Below are 27,817 nucleotides of genomic sequence, written 5' to 3'. Positions count from 1 at the left end.
TTGGTATTGTGACCATCATGGCACAATTCCACCAAGGTAGGAATTGTATTTGTGATGATATTACCTGTGGTAAACATTGGGAACTGTTACTGTCTAAATCTCTCGCAGGTGGTTATATAAAGCATAGGTCACTGCTCTATGAAGAAATGCAGAATTTTTTCCCCAGTATTTTTGCTGTTACTTTTGCTTCAACCAATTCCAACAAAAAAAACAATGATTCTTTCATCTGTTTGTTTATTGAACATTAGACACACTGAATTGCTGTCACATTTACTTAAGTAACAGGAGTCACTACACTCCAAAAGCAATTCACTGTGTGTGGCACTCAGACAATTCAATAAGATGAGGCAATAAAGACCTACGATTGTTATATTTGTCAAAGGCAAATTTTCTGTTTACAAGTTTTTGGCAAACAAATCAAATTTTCATCAAATATATATTTATATGTACTTAACCATATTCAAACTGTTTGGTGTTATCTTACCACTGGTTTGTCATTTGATTTCTAAATAGTTTCATGAAAATGCTGAGCATTCCAAAGGAGAATAAGTGATTCCAGACTTTTCAACAGGCACAGGCAAATGCAGAGTGATATAACTGATGTGTAGCATAATACTATACAGACCTGTCATCTCACTCATTTTGGTATTAAAATATAATCTATTTGGATGTATCGCATACTAAAACATAAATACGCAATGATTTGTTTAAATGGATTGCGATTTGTCACGCTCCTTTCGGATATTAATCTAAATCTGAGCAAAGAAAACTCATTCACATGTCTGAATAACATCGTTATGCAAAAAAAATCTGTCAACACACAGATATATTGCAAATAATTTAGGCAAATATCAATTGCAAACTATTAGGACAGATGCATCCCAAAATTTTAGTCCTGTGATTCATTGCTAGTTACCATCTTCAGCAACAGACACAAAATGCTGGAGGAACTCAGAAGGCCACACAGCATCTATGGAAAAGAGTAAATAGCCAATGTTTTGGGCCTAGATCCTTCATCAGGACTTATCTGGCATTTTGTGTGTGTTGCCTTGGTTTTCCTACATCTGCAGATTTCGTGTTCGGTTACCATCGCCGTTACCTACAAGGTTCTTAATAAAACTTTTAAGTCATAAAAGTAATCTCGGATCATATTTGATTATCTTAAGTTCATCAACAAGTGTGCTAAGGATGGAACTCAACATTGATAAACACAAGAGAGTCTGCGGATGTTGGATATCTTGAGAAAATCACACAAACTATTAGATTGGAGGAATTCAGCAAGTCGGGTGGCATCAGTAGAGGGGAATAAACATACAAAATGCTGGAGGAAATGATGTAGGGTCTCAGCCCAACAAGTTAACTGTTTATTCCCCTCCATAGATGTCGCCTCACTTGCTGAGTTCCTCCGGCATTTTGTGTCTGCAACCCAATACTGCGACCTCTATTACAATTTCTGGACAACCTTCTTGAGTTGTCTGGTTGAGTATGGGCACAAGAACTGTTCCAAAAATCTTCAAATTCCAATCAGGTAATATTTAATAAAACGATTTACCTGGGTGGTGTTGATTCTTATAAATATGCATCCACACACTATCTGTTATAGTTAAAGATAAAGATTAGCTTTATTTGTCACATGTATATTGAAACATGCAATGAAGTGCATTGTTTGCATCAGATTAAATTGGCGAGGAATGAACTAGGCATATGTTGCCATGTTTCTTGCACCAATATGGCATACCCACAACTCACTAACACTAATTGTAAGTCTTTAGAACGTGGGAGGAAAGCAGAGCCCCCAGAGGAAACCCATATGAGCACAGTGAGAATGTAAAAACTCCTTACAGGCGGTGACAGGAACTGAACCCCAGTCATCAGTCCCTGGTAGGTGCTGTAAAGCGATGTGTTAACTGTTATGCTACTGTGCCACCCAATGAAGGACAGATTTATTTAAAGTTTAACACAAACCAAGAGGTCAATTGTCAAGGCACAATTTGAAGTGTGATATATAATACAAAACTGCACATGTGCAAAGTTATTGGACTGAATAGTGCCCTCATGAACAACATATGACAATTGAATGTGTTGAGGCATAAAGCAAACACACTTACATCTCCCTTCTTACCCAATTACCTATGCACCAACTCTCCCAAGAAATCCAAGAAATAAAAACCAGCAACAAGCATGCAGTCTTAATTTCCATTTTCTGCACTAATGTTATATGGGGGCTGATTGTAATCAACTGCTTAAAAGGAACACGTTGGAGTATAGTTAGCTTAAAATGCATATTCTCTCCCACCAAAGCACAAGCAGCTTCTGAATAAAGTATTGGAACATTAAAAAAGGGATTTTATTAATGTTTCCTTTACTTTCGTACACAAAGAAATGAAAGAATAAGCTAAGGGAGTATGTTTGAAATGTAATCACTTTTGCAATATTCTGCAATGTTGCCATTTTCTTTCTGCACATTAAAAAATGGATATGCAACATTTAATTTTGTAGCAGAAAGAAATACACAGGCACTGGGTCTTGCATTAACTTTTCTCCAGTTGGAAGGTAATGAGATATTTCTGCTGAGATGCTGAACAACAGTACTTGACCAGCCGATTTACTGCTGGTGAAATTATGAACCATGGACCCAGATCTTGCTACTCCAATTCACCATGACAATGCATTGGAAACAATGGGCTCCATTTTACAAACTTCTCTCAGCTGAATGCTGATTCTGACAACCCCAGCCACCAACATCACATTGCTCATTACTAGACTATCTGTTTTCAATCCATATGCGACGACTAACCACAGAGCATCTTCCGGCCAGAAAAGGGAAAAAGTCATGTATCTGAGTACAAACCTTGGGATTTTAGGCAATAACAAGATTGGGTTTGGTCGAATGAAAAGTACATTGCCATCCAGGTAGATCAGTAAAGTTAAAGATAAAGATAACCTCTATTGTCACATTCAAGAAGTTTAGAAGAATGAGACCTTGGAGTTCAGACTAGGAGCATGAAGAGGGAGGGAGGACAAGGGTGAGTTTTGAGGAGGGTGGGACAACGGTGAGTTTTGAGAAAGCGTGGGACAAGGGTGAGTTTTGAGGAGGGTGGGACAACGGTGAGTTTTGAGAAAGCGTGGGACAAGGGTGAGTTTTGAGGAGGGGTAGGATAAGGGTGAGTTTTGAGGAAGGGTGTGACAATGATATTATGGAGAAGACTATAGCAATATGAGAGCAGAGAAGACCATTAACAATATTAGCCGACAAAACTAGGAGTCCTGATGAAGGATCTTGGCCCAAAACATCGACTGTTTACTCACTTCCATAGACACTGCCTTAACATGCTGAGTCCTCCCACATTTTGTGAGTGTTGCCTGGGAAGGAAACTTCTTTGGTCTTGAGAAGATCTATGTCTGAATGACACTTGGCTTTCTCCTGGCATGTCAGGTATAGCGATCAAACCAGAAGGCTTGCCAATTTACCATATGGATCGAACTGCTGTTCTGGATAAGGGAAAAGGAGGATGCATGTGTTTCATGATAAACTCTTTGTGGTGCTCCGATGTGGCTGTTTTGTCAAGCTTGTGACCCCCCGACCTTGAACACCTAACGATCAAATGCCATCCGTGGAGAGGGTCAGCAACTTTAAATTCCTCTGTGTTATTATTTCAGATGACCTTTCCAGGGCGCAGTACATAATTGCAATTACGAAGAAAACACAGCCATGCCTCTAATTCCTTAGGAATTTGCAAAGATTTGGCATGATATGTAAAACTTTGAGAAAAGGTAAGAGGCCAGGGTAGGGAATAGAAGAAGAGAGGAGGATGTGGGGTGGTGTTGCTCCACCCTGGTACAAGAAGAGACCATGGACTGACATGTTGGAATGGGAATTAAAATGTTTAACCACAGGGAAGTTTCACTTTTGGCAGATGGAGCAGAGGTGCTTGACAGTGCGGTCCCCCAATATATGACAGGTCTCTTCAATATCGCGGGGAGTGAATTGACTGGCTGCATCACATCCTGATATGGAAACACTAATGCCCTTCAATGGAAAATCCTACAAAGAGTAGTGAGTACTGCTCAGTCCATAACCAGTAAAGCCCTCCCCACATCTGAACGCATCTACACAGACGTCATTGCAGGAAGGGAGTTAGATATGGCCCTTGTGGCTACGGGGATCAGGGGGTATGGAGGGAAGGCTGGGCGGGGTTCTGAGTTGGATGATCAGCCATGATCATAGTAAATGGCAGTGCAGGCCTACTCCTGCACCTATTTTCTATGTTTCTATGTAAATCAGCATCCATTATCAGGGACCCTCACTGTTCAGGTCATATAAGAGCCTCAGGGCTCAAACCATTAGGTTCCAGAACAGTTATTACCCCCCAAATATCAGGCTTTTGAACCAAAGGGGATAATTTCACCAAATTCCAAACTCTTCTGCAAAAATCTATCAGTTGCAACCTTTGAAAATGAGAAATTCTGTAGATCCTGAAAATCCAAAGCAACATGCATTAAGTGCTGGAAGAACTCAGCAAGTCTGGCAGAATCTATGGAAATAAATAAACAGTCAATGTTTCAGGTCAAGACCCTTCATCAGGACTGGAAAGGAAGGAGAAAGATGCCAAAATAAAAAGGTGGGGTGAGTGGAAAGAGGATAGCTAAAAAGGTGATAGGTGAAGCCAGATGGGTGGAAAAGTAAAAGGCTGGAGAGAAAGAAATCTGATGGGAAAGGAGAGTGGACCATAGAAGAAAGGGAAAGAAAAGGGAACCCAGGGGAGGTGATAGGCAGATGAGAAGAGGTTAGAGGCCAGAGTAGGGGAAAGAAGAAGAGGAGGGGGTGGTGTTGTTCCTCCACCCTGGCACAAGAGGAGACCATGGACCAATGTGTTGGAACAGGAACAGGAATGGGAATTTAAATGTTTAGACACAGGAAAGTTTTGTTTTTGGCAGATGGAGCACAGGTGCTTGATAATGTGGTCCCTTGATATTTGACGGGTCTCTCCAATGCAGAGGAGACTGCACCAGGAGCACCAGACACAGCAGAAAACCTTTATTATTTTCAATGAGCAAGTCATTGTAAACACTTTCAAATCTTTGAAATAATGATGTTGCTCCTCATCTCAGTCTTAGAAGGAAGAGCACTTTCCTTGGGATAGACCCCTTAGTACAGACTCTGCAGAATGAAGAAACAGTCTCTCTATATCTATATACGATCTGCAATTGCACTGGATGAGGTTTAAGCAATTAAGCAATGGGGCAGGACGAACCTCAGAGGAAACTTGTCCTGATAAACTTGGGGAAGCTGGGGTAGCAATCAGTTCGTCTCAACCCTAAAGGCAACCCATGGTATCCATCAGTACCATGGAAGGGGAAAGTAAATTTGGATAGAAAGTCAGCAAGCAGAGAATACTTGGATGTAATTGATTGGATTTAGTGGTCAAGAACATAAAACAGTGCGAAGACTGAGGGAGGAACATAGTATAGCAGCCTCAGTGAAAATTGCATATATTATTTGGATGCATAGTATAAATTCCAAGATTTAAAATGAGAGGCTGAAGACTCATATCCCAGGAATCACCATGACTGCCATGTCAAAATAGCATTCGCCATCAAAACCCAAGAATGGTTACTCAATTAGATGATAAATGTTTGGACATCTAATTAACAACAACTTGACAGAATCAATGGCTTCAGGGGACGAGAGGAGAAAAGGAGCTTTAAACAATGGAAAATAATTGACTAAGAACTTGAACTTCATACTCAAATATATTAAAAAGATAGATACTATTACAACTTATAAATACCAGAGATTCATCTGATGCTGGAAATCCAGACTGATTAAGTATCTTGGCCTGAAATATTGACTGTTTATTCCTTTCCATAAATACTGCCTGACCTGCTGAGTTCCCCAGCGTTTTTTTGTGTGTTACTATTACAAGCTTGCTTTGCACAATGTTCAAAATTACACTTTGTTTTCCATTACATGGATTGACCAATGATGTGCCTTGACGTAAGACCTGTAGCAATGTAAGCATGCTGCTCGTCTATCGAAGGCATTGGAATTAAGCCGACTCTACACACACTCCTCAGCTAATCAGAAGAAACAACTGCTGACTTTCCCTTCCAGACCCAAGGAAAATAATACCTACTAGTTCAGTTAGTGAAACCAATTAACTGAGCCTATAACATGCATTACAGTGCATTTCCTAATCTGTACAACGCTGACAATGTGTCCACAGCTAGCACAGGTAAAACAGACCCTATTTTGGGATCTCGCAACATTTTCTCCAGAACAGAGTTGTTTCATCTTGTGTCATTTGCTGAATATGATACTGTCATTGTTTTATCCAATTTCTGCCCGCACTATTGTCTTAACGGTGCAAAAGAAATAAAACTTAAAAGGTGGTTGGTGTAAGTTTATGTTCTTTTCTCCTTTTACTTTGGTGGTTACCTTGTCTGGAGGACAGAGGCCCTGTTTCTGCCAGACTGTGAATCCCACCAGGTCTGGAGGTTGGACACTCTGGGTCTGAGTCTGAGAGTGCAGGGCCAAGGGTCGGAGATGGCCTTCCCTGTGGTTGGAGGCTTGCCTGTGTATGAGAGTGATGGGTAGGTGGGATGGTGAGAAAGCAGCGTGTTTTGCTGAGGTTGACTTGTTTTGATTTGTTGTTGTCGTCATTGCTGCTTATGTTGTTCTGTCGAGCATTGTGGGCATGCTATGTTGGGTGTGTTGATTTTTAATGCAAACAACACATTTCACTGTGTGTTTTGATCTACTGTACATGTGATAAATAAATCTGAATCTTAAGTTTGTGTTTTTTTCTCCTTGTACTTTGATGGATATGCAAATTTTTGGTTATGCTTAAAAATAAGATATTTCAGTAAAAAGTATATGGCACTTCTTATCTGAAACTGAAATTCCAAAATCTGCAAACCTTCAAAATCCAAAATTATTTTCGAGTGCTGACATGATATCACAAATGGAAAATTCCAAAAGGCGCTGAGATGGTTCCCAGTCAATGTGCAGGTGTTTGTACACCACTGACAGTTCTGAAAAGTGATCTCACATATGTAATGAACAGAAGTTAATGAAAAATAGCAAAACATTGCATAAAGCAAAGAATAAAGATCTCGATCATGTATTGAATGAATGGATTTGTCAGTGTTGGAGTGAACATATGCCACTTAACAGTATGTTGATCATGAAACAAGCAAAGATCTAGCACAACAAAAATTGAAGGAATTTGAGAAAATTGTGAAAAGGCATAGTATTTTTTAAATTGTGGTAATAGAGCGTCTGTTGTTCACGAAGCAGCAGATAAATTCATTGATGAGTTTGCCAATATCATCATTGATGAAAATCTAAAATGCTGAACAACTAGATCAGTACATATGTTTGATGAACATGTTTAAGAGAAAGACTCCCTAAGAATAGCACATAAACTCAAAGTCGGAAATAGTAACAATGCCAAAAAGCCACTCTCTGTCCACCTGGGCAGCCAAGGTAGTGATGGCTTATATTTCTAATGGTTCAATGTACACATTATTGCTCCATGCAGAAAATTATTAAAAATATTATATAAAACTGTCTTCAAGTTACAAACGTTTGTATATGCATAAGCTGTATAAGTAATGTAAATGGATTTCATATATAGACTTGGGTCCCATCCCCAAGTATTTCATTAAATGGATGCAAATATTCCAAATTCTGCAAAAAATACAAAATCTGAACAATTCCAGTCCCAAGGATTTTGGATGAGGGGTGCTCAACCGGCATGTATGTGTAGGAGTCTTGAGAAGACAATTAGAACACGGGCAGCTTCTACCATTTCTGCATTATTGAACTTCTTGTTTCCCACATTTGAATATCTGTTGAACAATGACATTCTTCACAAATCCCATATCATATTAAGATGGTAACATTACTGTTTTTGATTGCATATAGTAAAATTTTATGACTTACTAACTTACTGCCCTTTACGCCACTGGTGCCTAGGACAGCAATGAGGGTCTTCCATCTCTGAAAATTTTATTAGACCCCATGTAATTGTTAAAATGTCTAAAAACTTTACTTTCATTCATTAAGACATGTAATCACCAAACTTCAGGCTGAATTCCCTTCCAAAGTAGTTTTCTTACACTATTTGAAAATAAAGTTATCTACATTATGTCCCATACTGTACTTAGCATTTTGTCAGGAGCTGCTCAACAGCATTTCAAAGTATAACACTTGGGGCTGGATATTAAAATGCATGTATGATCGTATTTTACTTTTATAATTAGTTTTCAAGTCATTTGCTTAGATCATTTTGGCTGCAACCTGATATGAAATATATCCTTAATTCTTTTAATGGAACTTCTTTGCATTTGATATGGTTTTGATTTTGATCTTCAATAATGCCAATAATGCTCAGAATAATTACTATAAAATGACTACTTGAAGAAACACTTAAAAGTCTAGAAAGATTAAGAAAAACTTTTGGAAACCACTTTTGTTTAGAAAGGTTGATAACCAGGTGCCAAAAGAGCATTCTTCACTTTGGTTGGTAACTTATTATGAAATAATCTTTATAAATGGAAATGACTGGATTCAAAAAAAGCGTACTGCTGTTATGGTAGTATTCACCTCGGAAGTAAGGAAGAATGCCATTTTAATTTGCAAATATTCAAGATTCAAGTTTATTTATCATGTGTACATCAAAACATACAGTGAAATGTATCATTTGTGCTAACAACCAACACACCCGAGAGTGTGCTGGGGGCAGCCTGCAAATGTTGCGGCATATTCTGGCATGACAATCCTTGGCAGAACAACACAGAACATAATAAGCAAGAAAACAACTGCAGGAAAACAAGTCCCAATTCCCCCTTCCACACTTCTCACAGAATCAGCTGAGAATTGTTATGAATGAAAAATATCTTTTAATACTATGCATTAAACTTCTTTGAAGTTGTCGACGTATTGCATATAATCCCCAAGCCTAAGATTATTAACAAAGAAAATTGAAGTTATATCATTTATGTTTATCTACACTATGGGCACAGAGAAGGAGATAACAATATTACAAGATCATCAGCAAGACTCAGTAATCAACCACTACATCTGTGGTGAACCAAACTTGTCACCTTCCTGGAACATGTACAGAGCTAAATGGTGGTGACAGGATTTGAGAACAGATCAATGAACTCACTTCTAATGTACATCTGGTGAATAACCTGCTATCACTTGCTCAGACACAACAAATAGCCACTTGACTGAGATACAAGAAGCTCAAAGTTCAAAGTAAATTCATTATGGATGTACACATACGTCACCATATTATCTTGCAGGCATTCACCGTAAATACAAAGAAACACCAACCAATAGAATTAATGTAAAACCACACACAATGACAAATAACCAATATGCAAAAGAAAAGAAATTGCGCGAATGCAAAAAAAAAAGACAATTAAAAATTGAGACTACGAGTGTTAGTGTCCCTAAAAGTGAGGTTATGGTATCAGTTCAGTGTTGGGGTGAGTGAAGTTATTCCCTCTGATTCAAGTGTCTGTTGGTTTAGGGTAATACCTGTTGTTGAACCGGATGGTGTAGGACTCGAGGCTCCTGTACGTCCTTCCTGATGGCAGCAGTGAAAAGAGAGCATGGCCTGGATGGTAGGGGTCCTTGAAGAGTTATGCTGCTTTCCTGCAACAGCGCTCCTTGGAAACGTGCTCAGGGGTGGGGAGGGCTTTGTCTGTGATGGACTGGGTGGTATCCACTACTTTTTGTAGGTTTTACTGTTCAAAGGCATTGGTGTTCCCACACTGGGCTGTGATGCATAAAGTAAGTATACTCTCCACCGTGCATCTATATAAATTTATCAAAGGTTATGGGTATTTAGGGAAATTTGAAAATCAACGCAATAAAGGGGGAAGGAAGTTAACACTTTAAAGATATTTGAAATGTTGTCCACCAACAATGGTTTTCACTTGCCTCTCATTAAAGAAAGCTGCTTTCATTAAGAAGCACTTCTTTTAGCTTTCTGATCATGAAATAGTCTTACTATTAAAGCTTTCAAAGATGTAAAAAAAAATAATTTTTTACTACTTGAAGCTCAATTCTGCTGGAGTTAATTTTATAATGAATTACATCGTAGTTACATTTGGACATCAGACTAACAGATGACTAGTTGAATTGAATGCATGGAAACTTCCAGAGTGCAAACATTGAAATGACTTTGAGAGACATATGGGCTTATTTTGACAATGTCTTCTCTCAGTAACATTCCCATATATATATATAAATCATTGTTGTGTACTAATGCAGTGCTGTGATTAGAATTATATTCCGACTAAATGGTGACAGGATGCAGAAGGACTAGGGCACAGATTAGAGATAAGAGGAGAAAGATTTAACAGGAACCTGAGGGGCAACTTTTTCAGCCAGAGTAAGCTACCGGAGGAAGTGAATGAGACAGGTACATTGGCAATATTGAAAAAGGCAGCTGGACAGGTACATGGAGAGGAAAGGTAGCAAAATATATTTTAAGGTGACTGAAGGAAAGTAGAGCAGGGATGTCAGAAATAGATTTTTTTTACACAGAGTGGTAGGAGCATGAAACGTGCTGCCAGGGGTGTTGTAGAGGCAGATGCATTAGGGACATTTAAGAGGCTCGTAGATAGGCACATAGATCAAAGAAAAAAAAATAGAGTGCTATGGGGGAAAGGGAAGAGTTAGATCAATCTTAGAATAGGTTAAAAGGCTGGCACAGTATCATGGGCCGAAGGGCCTGTACTGTGCCAATCCATGTTCTACGTAAAATATATTTGATCCAAACAGTTTCTAATACCATAGAGAAGTGAGGAAATCCCAAATTCCTTTGAAACAAAACAGTAATCGACACAAACAAGAGAAAATCTGCAGATGCTGTAATCAACACCAATCATTTCAATCATCCGTACGTTTGATTGATGGGTGTACTCCTACATGACTACCACCCATGCAGATGTGGCAAACCCGTCTTCCTTCTAAACATCTTGAGAGTGTTGTTTAACTGAAGCACATATTGGACAAACCACTAAGTGACTGGTTCATCTGTTACATTCCTTTTCTGCACTGTACAGTCAAATCCACCTACATGCTTTTAAAACAAAAGTGGTCAGGAACAGCAGCCATGACTCAGCCATAATAAAGATGTGCCGTACAGAGTCACAGTACAAAGCCATCAGAGACACAATAATATAACATTATTCAGCGTGCAGTCATTTACAATGCATCAGCTTTAAAAGGTTGTTGCAGTAAACACGCTGCATCCCTGCATAGTACACCGCAGCAGACAGGAAGGTTCTACAACTGGTAGTCAAAACTGCCCAAAGCTTCACGGTACCAGCCTACCCACCATCAAGGACATATATATATAGAAAGGTGCCGGAAAAAGGCCAGCAATATGATAAAGGATCCCACCCACCCTACTCAAGGACTGCTTGTCCCACTCCCATCTGGGACAAGGCTACATAGCATCCATGCCAGGACCACCAGACCCAAAGCAGTTACTTTCCCCAAGCAGTAAGGCTGATCAACACCTCAAGACACTAACCCACCCTCCCATGCCCCCCACCATCACTACGTAATCATTTGCTGCCAGGGTTGCCTGATACACACTCCTCTGCCTAACATCACTTTATGTACAAACAGTTAATCTATGTATCGCATACGTAGCAATTCAGGAACAGCTTCTTCTCCTCTGCCATCCAATTTCCAAACAGCTATTGAACCCACACTGCCTCACATTTTTTGTATTATTTCTGTTTTTGCACTACTATTTTTAATTTAACTATTTAATATACACATATATACATACTGTAATTCATTTATTTTTTCTATATTTATCATGTATTGCATTGTTCTGCTGCCACTAAGTGCACAAATTTGAATACACATGCTGATGATACTAAACCTGATTCTGATTCTTCTGATTCTATATAAACTAGCTTATATACTTATATTTATTGTGTATTTTATTATTGTGTTCTTCATCTTATTGTGTTGCATCAGAGTAGCAATTATTACATTCTCCTTTACACTTGTACTGGAAATGACAACCTTGAATCCTTGATCGATCCCATCATAAGTCTACCTTCCAACAGTTTAGGGAGTAAACAGTTAACAGCTCACATGTGTGGGCCAGATACTTCGAGTGAACATTGTTATATGCATTGTAATGAGTCACAGCATATAAAGACAATTGTCTTGAATTACTCTCACTTCATAACTTTCCACATTCTCATGCCTCATATAACTTTCAATTGATTCTTTTAAAATGGTAAGAATTGGCGTTCCTGGGGATCTGCATGGTCCTCTGTACGCTGGCCTTTATTGTAAGAGGGTTTGAAGGAAGGCGCAGAGATGAATAGCCCCGATTAAGTGGGGCCCTGCTGGAAGTGTGTCTTGAACATGGCGCACTGTTCTAGTCACTCTACTCGTCATGACTCTTCAAGACCCAGGCCTCACTATCTCCTTGTTTAACTAGATCCTTGGTTCCTCACTGTCAGACCCCAGTCGGTACTCATAGGCAACAGCACCTCCTCCTCAATCACTATCAGCACAGATGCACTGCAGGGCAGTGTGCTTAGACATACCTACCCCCACCCCAACTCTACTCACTTTCTACTTATGATTGTGAGGCTAAGTACAGCTCCAATGTGGTATTTAAGTTTGCTGATGACGCCACTGCTGTTGGCTGAATCGAAGGTGGTGAATGTTTTTTTCCCTTTTCAAGGTGGATAGTGTTCTGACAGTGCTCTTGTCCTACAGCTGCACTCAAACTGCAGTTCCTTACGGCAATGATTCCTACTCCCGGGCCTCTCCAAGGAGCTGTTTTTCGAGATCCCAAGGGCACGGGCCTAGAAAACGAGCACGTTTCATCCTTCCCTGTGAATGGTCGGATTCTATGCCGGTGTTGGTGACTGAAGTGTCGCGGGAGAAAACGGAATGCTGGGAACAGTGAGCCAGCTGTCAGAGGTCTCTGTGCTCGGCAAATTGCTCTTTCTCTCGTCGGTGGGGGAGAGTTTGCTGCCAGTTCTCGAATCAGGCTCCTCGCTAAAAAAGCATGTGGCCAACTTTAACTTCATAATCAGCGAGTTGTTTTGTTTTGTGTGTCTCCCTCTCGCTGGGTGGCTCCTCTCTGCCCCTTTATTAGGGAGAGGGAGAGGGAGAGGGTGACAGGGACGGGGGAGAGGGAGGGGTGACAGGGACAGGGGGAGAGGGAGAGGGAGAAGGGGAGAGGGAGAGCGAGAGGGTGACAGGGACAGGAGGAGAGAGGGAGAGGGAGAGAGAGAGAAGGGAGAGAGAGAGGGGGAGAGAGAGAGGGGGAGGAAGAGGGGGAGGGAGAGGGAGAAGGAGAGGGAGAGGGGGAGAGAGAGAGAGAGTGAAGGAGAGAAAGAAAAAAAAACCTGGGCCTCTGTACCTCCCTCTGTAATTGGATCCTCGACTTCCTAACCGGAAGACCACAGTCTGTGCAGATTGGTGATAACATATCCCCCTCGCTGACGATCAACACTGGTGCATCTCAGGGGTGTGTGCTTAGCCCACTGCTCTACTCTCTATATACATATGACTGTGTGGCTAAGCATAGCTTAAATACCATCTACAAATTTGCTGACAATACAACCATTATTGGTAGAATCTCAGGTGGTGACGAAAGGGTGTACAGGAGTGAGATGTGCCAATTAGTGGAGTGGTGCCACAGCAACAACCTGGCACTCAACGTCAGTAAGATGAAAGAGCTGATTGTGGACTTCAGGAAGGGTAAGACGAAGGAATACATACCAATCCTCATAGAGGGATCAGAAGTGGAGAGAGTTAGCAGCTTCAAGTTCCTGGATGTCAAGATCTCTGAGGATCTAACCCACTCTCAACACATTGATGTAGTCATAAAGAAGACAAGACAGTGGCTATACTTTATTAGGAGTTTGAAGGGATTTGGCATGTCAACAAACACACTCAAAGACTTTTATAGTTGTACTGTGGAGAGCATTCTGACAGGCTGCATCACTGTCTGGTATGGAGGGGCTACTGCACAGAACCGAAAGAAGCTGCAGAAGGTTGTAAATCTAGTCAGCTCCATCTTGGATACTAGCCTACAAAGTACCCAGGACATCTTTAGGGAGAAGTGTCTCAGAAAGGCAACGTCCATTATTAAAGACCTCCAGCACCCAGGGCATCCCCTTTTCTCACTGTTACCATCAGGTAGGAGGTACAGAAGCCTGAAGGCACACACTCAGCGATTCAGGAACAGCTTCTTCCCCACTGACATCCGACTCCTGAATGGACTTTGAAGCTTTGGACACTATCTCATTTTTTAAATATACAGTATTTCTGTTTTTGCACATTTTAAAATAATTCATTCAATATACGTTATTGATTTACCTGTTTATTGATTATTATGTTTTATTTTAGTTATTATTTTTTTCTCTCTCTCTGCTAGATTATGTATTGCATTGAACTGTTGCTGCTAAGTTAACAAATTTCACATCACATTCCGGTGATAATAAACCTGATTCTGATTCTGATGCTGAGATTATCATGTAAGTACCATCACAAAGAAGGCACGACTGCACCTCTACTTTCTTAGAAATTTCTGCAGATTCGGCATGTCAGAAAAACTTTGACAAACTTCTACAGATACACAATAGATAATATCCTAACTTATTCCATAATAGCCTGGTATTGAAACGCCAATGCCCAGGAATGGAAAATGCTACAGAAAGTCGAGGATACAGACTGGTCCATCAGAGGCAAAGCCCTCCCCATCATTGAGAGCATTTACATGGAGCATTGCCACAAGAAAGCAGCATTCATCATCAAAGATCCCCACCATCCAGGCCATGCCCGCTTTTTGTTACTGCCATTGGGTAGGAGATACAGAAGCCTTAGGTCCCACACCACAGGTTCAGGAACAGTTATTACCCTAGAACCATCAGGCCCCTAAACTTCTGTGGATAACATCATTCATTACTAATTTGAACTGATTCTATGATGTACAGAACCATTTTCAAGGACCTTTCACAACTTGTTATCAGTGTTATTTTTATTTGTAGACAATGTCTCCTTTTCTACATTGGTTGCTTGGCGGACTTTGTCTGTTTCTGTGTATTGTTTTTTCTTTGTAAATTCTATTGTATTAATCTTTCAAGAAAATGCCTGCAAAAAAATGAATCTCAAGTTAGTATATGGTGACTTTGATAATAAATTTACTTTGAATTTTGAAGTGTCACCTGCACAGTTCAAAGGTTCACAAGATTGATTCCAGGATGATAGGTCTGTTGTTTGAGGAGAGGTTAAGCAAACTGGACCTCTGCCCTCTAAAGTGTAAAATAACTCACTCAGTAATACAGTATCCTTAAGGGGCTGGACAGGCTAGATGTGGAGTTGATATTTCCCCTAGCTGTGGTGTTTACATTAAATTAGGTTTCTACAGTGTGGAATGTATTTATCCAGTCTGGTAAGATACTGAGATACATTCTGCTTAAGTCCAGCCAGCAATCCAGCAGCCAAGATAATGAATGTTCACTGCAAGTATACCCTCCCTAAGCAGGGCCACTAGACCTGTACACAACATTCCAAATACAGTCTCTTGGGCCCTAGATAATTTGAGCAATGCATCTCCACTCTCACCCTGAAATCCTTTATTAAAGGCTAACACGCCGTTTGCCTTCCTAATTGCTTGCTGCATTGCACGTTAATTCTCTGTGATTCATGTGCACAAGGACACCCAGGTCTCTCTGAACACCAGTCATAAAGCCACTCTGCCTTTCTATTCCCACTAACTCAATTGCTACTGAGACATCAGTGACACAACGTTACATCTCGGATAATGAACAAATATGGAAAGAGAGTAAAAAACTGCATGAAAACAGAAATCTAAGTTAGGTATCCAATTTCCTGTTCTGAACATAACACGCACTAATCTTGTTCCTGCTGCCACTCGATGAAAGCAATGGCCACTAGCAATAGATCTCTTTAAAAATCATACTCAATGGCCCAAATCATTTCACGTTTCTTGTCTGGACACCCTTAAATCTGAGCAAGTAGTTCTTTTCAGGAGAGCAGGACACCAGACAGAAAGGGCATGGGAAGGGGCAGGGGACAGTAAACTTTGGCTATGACAGGGTGAAGATGATCCACTTCTCCTCCACATTTGCCATCAGAAATGATTATCACATTACTTAATTTTATATTTTCCTGCATATCAAGGCAAACAAAGTTCACTGTTCAAAGTAAACTTATTATCAAAGTACACATATGTAACCCTGAGATTCATTTTTTTGTGGGCATACTCAGTAAATCCAGGAAGCAATCAAATGAATGAAAGATTGCATCCAACAGGACTGACAAACAAACAGTATGAAAAAAAAGTAATAATAAATAATAAGTGATAATCATTGAGAACATGAGATGAAGAGTACTTGAAAATGAGTCCATAAGTTATGGGAAAAGTTCAATGTTGGGTTGAGTGAAGTTATCCACACTGGTCCAAGAGCCTAATGGCTGGGTGGTAATAACTGTTCTTGAACCTGGTGGTGTGAGCCCTGAGGTTCCTGTACCTTCTTCCTGATGAAAGCAGCAACAGGAGAGCATGACCTGGGTGGTGAATGTCCTTGATGATAGATGCTGCTTTCCTGCGAGTGCCCCAAGGAGATGTGCACAATGGTGGGGAAGATTTTACCCTTAATGGACTGGGCTGTATCCACTACTTTTTGTAGGATTTTCCATTCAAGGGCATTGGTTTTTCCATACCAGGCCATAAAGCAACCAGTCATCTAAAGAAGTTAGTCAAAGTTTCAGATGTCATGCCAAATCTTCACAAACTTCTAACAGAGTAGAGGCATTGCTATGCTTTCTTCGCAATTGCACTTATGTGCTGGATCCAGGAAAGATCCTGTGAGATGATAACACTGAGGAATTTAAAGTTGCTGACCCTCTCTACCTCTGATCCTCTGATCCTCTGATGAGGACTGACTCTTGGATTTCCGGTTTCCTGCACCTGAAATCAATTATCAGCTCCTTGGTCTTACTGACATCGAGTGAGAGGTTGTTACTGTGGCATCACTCAGCCAGATTTTCAATCTCCCTCCTATATGCTGATTCATTCAAAGTTCGATGTGAACTTATTATCAAAGGACCTATGTGCCAGCATATAATATGCTGGAATTCATTCTCTTTCAGGCATTCACAATAAACAAAGAAATACAATAGAATGAATGAAAAACTACACAGAAACAAAAACAGACAAGCAACCAATGTGCGAAAGAAGACAAACTGCAAATACAACAATGATAATAATGATAATGATAATAATAAATAGATAGATAGATAATACTGATAATATTGGTTGTAGAGTCCTTGAAAGTGAGTCCTTGGTTTGTGGAATCAGTTCAGTGCTGTGGTGAGTGAAGATATCTACTCTGGTTCAGGAGCCTGATGTTTGAAGTGCAATAACTGTTCCTGAACCTGGCGGTGTGGGACCTGATGCTCTTGTACTTCCCTCCCGATGGCAGCAGTGAGAAGAAAGCATGACCTGGATGGTAGGCTTCCTTGATGATGGATGCTGCTTTCTTGCAGATGAAGAAAAAAGCGATTCCTGCACTGGGGAATCTGGGAAGAATCAGGGTCATAGACAGGAATGCTTTCAGTACAAAATTATCAGAAAACTTCAGATGACATTTGAGATTATTGGTTTAAAATGGCTAACTTCAAGGTTGTGCACCCATTTAGCAAAGGTACACAGAGGCATGCATGGAAGTATAAATTTACAACATAGAACAGGCCATTCAGCCCATGTCATTTGTTCCAAACCCGATGCCAACTTAATCTAAATCTGGTCTGAACAACAAATGAACCTCTTGACCATGTCTGCATACTTTTACGTATTGAGTTGTTGCCAGATGATTAGCTGATTGGATATTCGCATTGTGAGGAGGTGTCCAAGTGTACCTTATAAATTGGCCACTGCATGTATATTCCCTTTGTCTCTTGAATGCTATAATGTCGCGTAGAGGAAGGAACGGCAAGATTTATAAACAAATAGCAAAGTTATCCAATTATGCTATCAACTCTTCTACAAAAATCAAATTACCTGCAGGTCTGGACGCAGCTACAGTAATTGGTGATCTGCGGTTCTGGTCAGCAGACAATTGGAATGATGAAGGCAATTAAATACATTGTCTATACATGCCCTCCAGAGGTTATTATGGCTGCTATATCAGAACCCATCAATTGCAAAATAAGAAGAACGGATGCTGCCTCCTTATCTCTTCATCCGCGGCGGCAACCAAAATATTAGTGAGGTAATCATGAGGTAAATTATGTCAATGAAATGACAAATGCAGGCTTTGCAACACAAAAAAATGGAGAGGAATAATTACAGGCCCGGAATATAATTGAGCAATTTGATGGTCCTGTACTTGAGCTGTCGTTTTGATGTGAAGTGCTGTCATACCCTGTAACACTACTGGAATCAGACAGGCCTCGTCCACTTTGATCTGTGCTTAGGCAAATGAAATGAGGTCAAAATCTGGTCATTAAAAACTCCCTCGTGTGATTAAAGTTTTCAACTTCACAGGAGATTTTTTTTTAATCAGTTGTCATGAAGCATAAATTGTCAACACATAAAAAGGCATAATAATAAACAGGAGGCATCAAGCTGAAAAGGTGGTCGAAAGAGATAAAGGTGTTAACCCTGTTCCTTAATGCTAGGCCTAATTCAACAAAAGGCCAATTCAGTTAAGGAGACACTAAATAAACACACATACAGGCCTCCCCCCGGTTACCAATGCCTAACTTATGAACACCTTTAATATATGAAAGAGCTCATGTAATATCATTAAATTCAAAAGCCCCACATTTACTCTATAAACAGCAGGTCTAATTTTCTCTCTCTCACTCTCTCCACTTTTAAAAATCCTTTCTTTTTGCCAGTCGGAGGTGTTTTTGATGCCGTTCATTACCATACTGTGAAGGTGCAGTTACCATATAGAGTGATATTTGTGGTATTTTCCACCTCACGGACAAATCAAATTACGTACGAGTAAAAAAATGAAAAGCTGGTCAGTGATGTAGCAGTATTCACACCAGGCTTTGAGGAGAGTGGTCCCGGACTTGAATTCAGCTGGCTCCTTGCACACTTTCCATCCGTGCTGGGTTGAGCATTGAGCTAGCAACTCAGCCTCATGAAAAACAGACAAAATCCTAAAGAAATGGCAAGGTTGCCACCTGATGTGCCACAAGGTACGGAAAGGAACAATAAAAAATAACTGTCTGCTACCCAGAAGCTGGTATGTATTACTTGATAAAATATGTTTGTATATGCACTTTGAATGTGGGAATCACAGGTTAACAGAAGCATAAATAACATCTGCAGCAAGAAAAATAGCAATTTTCTTTCTTGGTTCTTTCATGCTCATATGTAGTACTGAATAAAGATTACATTGTTTGATCACATGACTGATACTTTACCAGATCTTTGGGTTTCACCACTTTCATGAAGGCACCACGAGTGCTTGCCTCTTGCTGTTCTTTTCTCGTAACCTTTCTGGCATCCAGGAACTTCAGGTTTGGTAATTTATGAAGAACAAAGTACCTGGAAAGAGAAATATGAGAAAGATCCTGGTGAATAATAATCTCGCCATTCGCTGGAACCAGTCCAATGTGGAGATGCAAAGGAAACAGAGGAAGCAAGTCCACATTGTACTCTATAAAAACCAGAAAATAATCAAAACGTATAAAATTGAACTTGCAAAGAAACTTTTTGTTTCAAGCCTCCTTAAGATATTATAAGGAGCCTACACTGAATTATTGTCTTTCCTAACATCTAGATGTACCAAAGGACGTTATTAGCAGTCAAGAGTTTTTGAAGAATAGAAATTCAATAATGCAGAAACACTTTGACTAAACACAGCAATAACCCAAAGCATTACAAAAAGATCAAATAATGGTTTCGATTAGGGGGAGAAAAACATTAGATAGAACAATGGAAATTTGTGAATTCTCCAAATAGCACCGCAGGGTAATTACAACACCCTGGGTTATTGGGAGGATCAGTTTATGGACAGATCAGCCATGATCTTATTGAATGGCAGGGCAGGCTCGATGGGCCGGATGGCCTACTCCTGCTCCTATTTCTTTTTTCTTATGTTCTTATGACAAGGAGAAATATAGGGTGGCATGGTAGCGAAGAGGTTAGCAAAATCTCTTTACAGTCACATCTATCACTCATCGGGGTTTGATTCCTGCCACCGTCTACAAAGAGTTTGTATGCTTCTCTGCGCCCATGTGGGTTTCCTCCCACATTGCAAAGATGTATAGTTAGGGTTGGTGAGCTTTGGGCCTGTTGGTGCCGGAAGCATAGTAACACTTGCAGGCTGCCCCCAGGATATCTCAGATCGTGTTAGTCACTGACGCAAACAACACAATTCATTATATGTTTCGATGTATACATGACAAGTAAAGCTTATATATAAAACAAAATTTCCCAACCTCTCCTAATAGCTAAAATCCCTAATCTATATTATTACAGAAAGATATCAGCAGTTCAGATGACCAAATCTAACTCTGATGAAAGTCTGGCTGAAAGGAGAATTTTATTGCAATATTCTCCTGAACTTGTTCCTGACATTAAGTCACCAAAGGTTGCTGAAAAGTCAGAGCAAGGATAAAAGGGTATCTCAAACATGAAAGGACATGGAACATAACTGTCTCTCTTGAAATTGATAACACAAGAACAAGAAGAGGGTTTAGAACAGCTATATTGTAACCAGAGAAATTGGACAGAGAGAATTAAAAAGAAGCTTGGAAGCAGGCCAGTCAGCCTAACGAGCCCTCAAGTACCTATTACAGCCCAGTCCACCACAGGCAAAGGCTTCCCCACCACTGAGCGCACCCACATAGAGCACTGCCCCAAGAAAGCAGCATCCATCATCAAAAAGAAAAGCCACCATCAAGGGTATCCTTTCTTCCCATTACTACCATTGGGAAGGAGGTATAGTAGTCTCAGGTGCCACACCATGAGGTTCAGGAACAGTTATTATCCTACAACCATCTGGCTCCTGAACTGACGTGCATAACTTCACTTACTTCAGCACTGAAATGATTGCACAATCTATGGACTCTCTTTCAAAGACTTTATAACTCATGTTACTGGTAATTGCTTTTTATTTGCACAATTTGTCTTCTTTTACACATTGGTTATTTGTCAGTCTTTGTTTATCTATATTTTTCATAAATTCTATGTATTTCTTTATTTTCCTGCAAATGCCTGCAAGAAAATGAATCTCAAAGTAGCATATGACAACATACATTCAGTGACAACATTATTAAGTACACTTGTACATCGCTCGTTAATGCAAAAAAACTGAACAGCCAATCATGTGACAGCAATGACAGCAACTGAATACGTAAAGACATGGCCATGAAGTTCACTTGTTGCTTAAGCCAAATATCAGAATGGGGGAGAAATGTGACCTGAGTAGCTTTGACCATGGAGTGATTGTTGGTGCCCGAAGGGGGTGGTTTGAGTATCTCAGAAATTACTGATCTCCTGGGATTTTCACACACAACAGCCTCTTGAGTTTACAAAGAATGGTCTGAAAACAAAAAACATCCAGTGAGCATCAGCTCTGTGGGAAAAAAAACACCTCGTTAATGAGAGAGGTCAGAGGAGAATGGCCAGACTGTTTCAAGCTGACGGGAAGGTGACCGTGCAATACAACAGTGGTGTGCACAAGAGCATCTCGGTATGCACGACATGTTGATCCTTGAAGTGGATGAGCTACAGCAGCAAAAGATTCAGCAATGCAGGGGGTACCTAATAAAGTGGCCGTTGAGTGTATATGAACTATGATAATAAACATACTCTGACTTTGACTTATATGAAGCCTATTATACTCTCCACATACTCCCATCAACTTCCCCTGATTCAACCACCTATTCACCCACACAGGACTGATTGCAGAGGCCATCTAATCCTCTTTGGGATATTGGAGGAAGCTGGTGAACCTGGAGAAAACCAACGTCATGTAGGGAGACTGTTGAAACACTGCAAAGTCAGCACCCAGTATCAGAATTGAACCGAAGTTACTGAGGCCGTGAGGGAGCCATCTCCACTACTGCACCATAGTAATATATTTTTCTTCAAATTTAGCATTATATATACTTGCAGTGCATATGCAATAGCAAAATGAGACTCATCCCATTATAGAAATGACTAGGCAGTAATTAATACTTTGCGTGGTGAAAAGGGACCAGTGACTCTGATATAAAATATTGATATTCTATGATGAAATTAGATCATACATTACTCACAAGTAAATCAACTTCCCTTGGTGGAGACAGCAAGACTCTGCCTTTGAAATAAGTGGCACGGCGGTATTTCTTGGAGAGAAACTTGTAGATTTCTATGTCTCATCTCACCTTAAGTGCTGTAGCAATTGCACATAAATATTGGTGACTGCCATTAGGCTCACTAAGATCTTGACAGCAAATTATGGCCCTTTGCATTTGGTGCAGTCACTCACACTATGCCAAAGCCATCGATCTTCAACTACCATTTAGATATAATGGATGTCTTTTTTAAGGAAACACAAGGAAAATTGTTTTCCCCTAAAAAAAGAGTAAATGCACTCAATGGATTTCCTGAACTCTTCACTTAAATTATAAGGGAATGAAAGTTGGGATTCATATAAAATAATGGGATGGGGAGAAATCTGTTATCTGGAGCTCGACATTTCAATGACTCTCATTACTCAATATCTTTTATTTCCCAAGGAATGCCTCTTATTTGTTTTATTTAGAGATACAGCACAAAACAGGCCCTTCTGCCCTAATAAGACATGCCGCCCAGCAACCCACCTATTCAACACTAGCAAATTACAGGATGATCTAGAGTGCCCAATTAACCTATTAACTAACACGTCTTCGGACTGTGGGAGGAAACCAGAGCACCAGGAGGAAACATCTGTGGTCATGGGGAGAACATACAAGTTCCTTACAGATGGTGCCGGAATTGAACGCTGAACTCTAGTACCCCGAAGTATAATAGCATTGTTCCAACCGATACACTACTGCAGAGCACTATCATATCAACGAGGATTGTGCTGGGTAGCTCACAAGGGTCACCACGTTTCTGGTGCCAGCATAGCATGCCCACAGCTTACTAACCTTAACCTGTACATCTGTGGAGTCTGGGAGGAAACTGGAATGTGGGAAGAAAACCCAAGTGGTCACGGGGAAAATGTATAAACTCCCTACAGAGGGAGGTGAGAACTGAATTCTAATATTACAGCTGACCACTATGCTATCAGGCCACCGTTTCATTGGGGGAATAAACAGTCTTTTAATCCTTCATGTCGTTTGCTGTCTTATTTGGACAAATGCTGGCTGCTAATAGACAATGCAAAGTCTAGCTGGCTATAATGACTCATCATCACAGTGTCTGGAAGTTTGCATTTCTGCCACTTCTTAATGAATGAATTAGGACACAAAAGCAAAAGTAGTGAAAACGATGAGAAGGGAAAAAGAGGACATGGGGAGGACGTTTCTTGTAGTGGGGGAGTCTAGGATCAGCGGGCACAGTCTCAGAATACAAGGACGTCCCTTCAGAACAGAGATGAGGAGGAATTTCTTTAGCCAGTGGACGGAGAATCTGTAGAACTCAATGCCACAGACATCTGTGGATCTAAGTCATTGGGCATATTTAAAGCGGAGGTTGATAGGTTCTTGATTAGTAAGAGTGACAAAGATTATGGGGAGAAGGGTGGAGAATGTGGTTGAGAGGGATAATGATGGAATGGCAGAGCAGACTCTATGGACTGATTGGCCTAATCCTGCTCCTATATCTTATGGTTTTTATGATGCTATCATGAGCTACCTTTGTTAGACCCATCTGATGTATCCCATTGCTAAATGTAGGTGTGGCGTTTTGCTGGTTTATCATAATGAAAGCCTTGTCTGGATTCTTGAATTCAACACCTTCAAAGAGCTTCTCCCAGACAGCTTCTGGGTGAGACTCAATGGGCTTCAAAAGGCATCACAGCCTGCTCACACAAAAAAACTCATTTCACTGCATGTTGAATCAAAAGATGACACCTCAAAAAGGCGGCATCTGTCATTAAGGACCTCCATCACCCAGAACATGCCATCTTCCATCAAGGAGGAAGTACAAGAGCCTGAAGACACAGATTCAACATTTTAGGAATAGCTTCTTCCCCACTGCCATCAGATTCCTGATTGGGTATATTTGAGGTGGAGGTTGATAGATTCTTGACTGGCAAGGGCATCAAAGGTTAGGGGAAGAAGGCAGGAGAATGCATCTGAGGGTAGTCAATCAACCATGATGAAATGGCACAGCAGACTCAATGAGCCAAATGGCCTACTTCTCGTCGTGGCTATCCCTCGAGGTCGAGGATGATGGTCTTCGTTCTGTTGATCTACTTATGGGCTCTCAAGTGGCTCATGAGTCCAGTCTTGGCTTTTGCAGTTCTTCCACATTCAGGACAGGTAGTTCCAGATGGCAGATCGGGCTTTGGTTGTTGCTGCTTTTCTTTCCATTCTCTTCTCTTTTCTTCTAATTCTACACATCTGTTGGCTTCGAAAGTTGCTGTTCCTTCTCGGATGATGGCTTGCCAGAGTTTCCTGTCCTTGGCATTGATTTCCCAATTGTTGATGTCGATGTTACGTTTCTTCATGTTGGCTTTTAAGATGTCTTTGAATCTCTTCTGTTGTCCGCTTCTTTTATGTTTACCTTCTTTAAGCTTGGAGTAGAAGATTTGTTTCGACAGACATTTGTCTTTCATCCGAACAACATGATCGCTCCATCTTAATTGGTTTTTGATGACATAGGCTTATTTGAAGTGGAGGTTGATAGATTCTTGATTGGCAAGGGCATCAAAGGTTAGGGGGAGAAGGCAGGAGAATGCATCTAAGGATAGTCAATCAACCATGATAAAATGACACAGCAGACTCAATGAGCCAAATGGCCTACTTCTACTCCTGTGTTTTATGGTCTAATCCTGTGTCTCTGTTCTAAACATTTACAAAAAGTAAATGTGTGAAGTTCTCAGATCAGGAAGCACCTGCAGACAGAGGGAATAGCAGTGTCAATGTTTCAGGTCAATAACTTCTTCTCAGGATGTAATGATAGCCCAAACCATTAACTCTGCTTCTCTCTCCACTGATGCTGAGCTTTTCTAGCATTTTTTCCTGTTGCACTTGTTGTCACGGATATGTCACAAATTAATATCAGGCAAACTGTCAATAAACCTTAGGTATTGTACTTGTTCACTGTCTTGAGTAAAATGCTTAGATAAAACTAAAGCCATCGTTGCCATGTTACAATGAGCTGTGAATAAAATTCCCATTTCTGGAAAGGTGATGGTTTGCAAAGACATTATTTTGAGAGATAATTAGGCCTTTCTGTCAAGACAGTCATTTCTATTTGGATGGGTGTGTTGCCACATACCTCTCCGCAGTTTAATTTTGTACTTTATGTGAGGAACCCTTCTGAAGCAGTTGTCTGCTGTTGGCAGAATGCCAGACATTGAGACAACGATCTTGAAGAAATTCTGCTGATTCAAGCTGATGAGTGCATTTTCTTCTAAAACTCAGCAGTCCTTTCCAGAGCTTTGACCTATACAGGTTGTGTAAGAGGGGAGAGTGTGGGGGCTGGGGGAGGGGGGTGATTATCACTTTTGTGTTGACAGCACTGTCCAGCTGCTGTTTCGAAAACTTAACAAAAAAAATCTAAACGGTGGAATAGCATTTCATAAACTTCACAGAACCTTGAGCCAAGAAACGGGTCTCTGAAAACATTCGTGACTAGAAGTTTGGTTAAAACAGTTGGTTTTAATAAAGATTATAAAAAAGATATCTTCCCTCATTAATAATAGTACCTCATAATTGGCAGCTCTAATTTCTACAAACACTATGAGTTAGAAACCTAATAATGCACACTCAAAACATGGCCTTTCTGACAAAGATTTTGGTGATTTGTTCCACATCTCATTCCATGGTTCAGTCACCTTTGCCTGATTTCACTCTTTCAAATGATCTTGGGAAGCTCCACCATAACTAAAATGCTACACTCATAGAAACCGGACTTTGGAGATGTCAAAAGAAAACAAGTCTAAGAGCAGGCAAGCACTGATACTTAAAGAGAACAGAGAGATACTCTTAAAATGACACTCATTTGCCTTTGATATCAAAAGACTTGGGTGATCTGGTTCCTTCCAAATCCAGGGGCACCTTATGGATACACCAATTCTTTTACCAAGGACTGTTGTAATGAAAGGATCCAGTTTACCCAGTGACATATTCTGGAGCAGAATACCAGAGATAGAGGTAATTCAAAATAGATATAGAGGTGTTGGAATTCCTAGCAGCTCAATGCTGCTGGGCATTTGGAGCATTTACTGTGCAAACTAATTTCAAAGGGATGATATGGAAGATCCTTCTGGTCTGAGTGAAGTGACAGAACAATGAGAAGAAGACTTCCAGCATTCTTGCTTCTCACCTAAATAGTAACCATCACCAAAACTAAAAGCACGTGCTTCCATTTTTTAAAATGATATTGTCTTGGCCAGAGGAAATACTCCCCATACACGTTGAACACAGTGGCCCAAAATGATTCTCGCTCTTACTGGTGTTTCCAAACGGAACTGCCCGCATTCAGTGGCTTGCAGGTAAACATGACCTGGACTTGTGTAGTTTAGCGCAAGGAGAGTTACAGTTCCAATCCATCTGTGATCTTGCACCATCCGGACCACTTAGAGCATCCTTCCATTGGAATGGGAATGCCCAATAGGAAAGGAGGAAGAAAAAACCATGTTCAATTACTTATTTTTCCATTCTGTATTAGTTTAATGTCTTCGACATGTTATTATGATTTTAATGCACTTTTAAAATTTTCTTTTTTTTTAAATGTCTCCAAATAACAGGGGCTTCCTAACTTTGAAAGGAGAAGATGATTAAGACACATAGCATCCTCAGACAGTTGGTAGATAGGAGTCAAAATATGCTTCTCCATAGAAGACAAAGGGTCGTGGTGGAGGTCTTTTACTAGGGGTATCCTGCAGGGATCAGTGCTGTGGTTTAAATGGTTTGGATGAAAATGTAGATGAAATGTTCAGCACATTTGTAGATGCACAGAAATTGTCAGAGCTGTGGATTATGAAGAGATTTGTCAAAGGACACAGCCAGAAAGTGATCAGTTGGAAATTGAGTTGGAAGAGTTTAAACTGATGTGTTCAAAGTGATGTATTGCGCTTTGGAAGGTCAAATGTAAAGAGAAAGCACACAGTAAACGGCAGGGCCCTTTAGGAGCACTGATGTATAGAGGGATCTTGTGGTGCAAGTCCATAGCTCTCTGAAAGTGGCAAGTAGTAGTAAAGAAGGTTTATGGCAGGTTTGCCTTCATTGGTTGGGGTATTGAACTTAGAAGTCTGGAAGCCACATTGCAGCTGTATAAAGCTTTGGTTAGGTCAAATTCAAAGGATTCAAAGTACATTTGTTATCAAAGTATGTATGCAGTATAGACTCATCTTCTCCACGGACAGCCACAAAACAAAGAAAATCATTGGACCCATTCAAAGAAAAACATCAACCAAACCCCCGTGCAAAAACACAAATTGTGCAAACAGCAACAAGTACATTAAACCCTCTCGAGCAAAAAATCAAAACACGCAAACAGCAACAAGAAAGAATGAGCGAAAAGACAGAAAATAAAACAAAAATCGAAAGTGTCCATACTCAGTTCAGCTCAGTGTTCATCAGTCCAATCCACAAACCACAGACCCAGAACTT

General features: G+C 40.4%; 1 protein-coding gene across 1 annotated transcript in view; it reads right to left on the bottom strand.

Annotated features, from left to right (window-relative positions):
- Positions 1 to 27,817, bottom strand: part of lrmda (leucine rich melanocyte differentiation associated) — a 1,122,127-nt gene that overhangs the window by 364,960 nt on the left and 729,350 nt on the right. The window contains exon 5 of the mRNA XM_072282716.1: positions 19,481 to 19,604. Within this exon, the coding sequence (XP_072138817.1) occupies positions 19,481 to 19,604 (124 nt within the window). The remainder of the gene's footprint in view (positions 1 to 19,480; positions 19,605 to 27,817) is intronic.

Source organism: Mobula birostris, chromosome 18 (assembly GCF_030028105.1).
Source record: "Mobula birostris isolate sMobBir1 chromosome 18, sMobBir1.hap1, whole genome shotgun sequence".
Classification (NCBI taxonomy): Eukaryota; Metazoa; Chordata; class Chondrichthyes; order Myliobatiformes; family Myliobatidae; genus Mobula; species Mobula birostris.
This window is presented reverse-complemented; position numbering and strand designations above follow the sequence as displayed.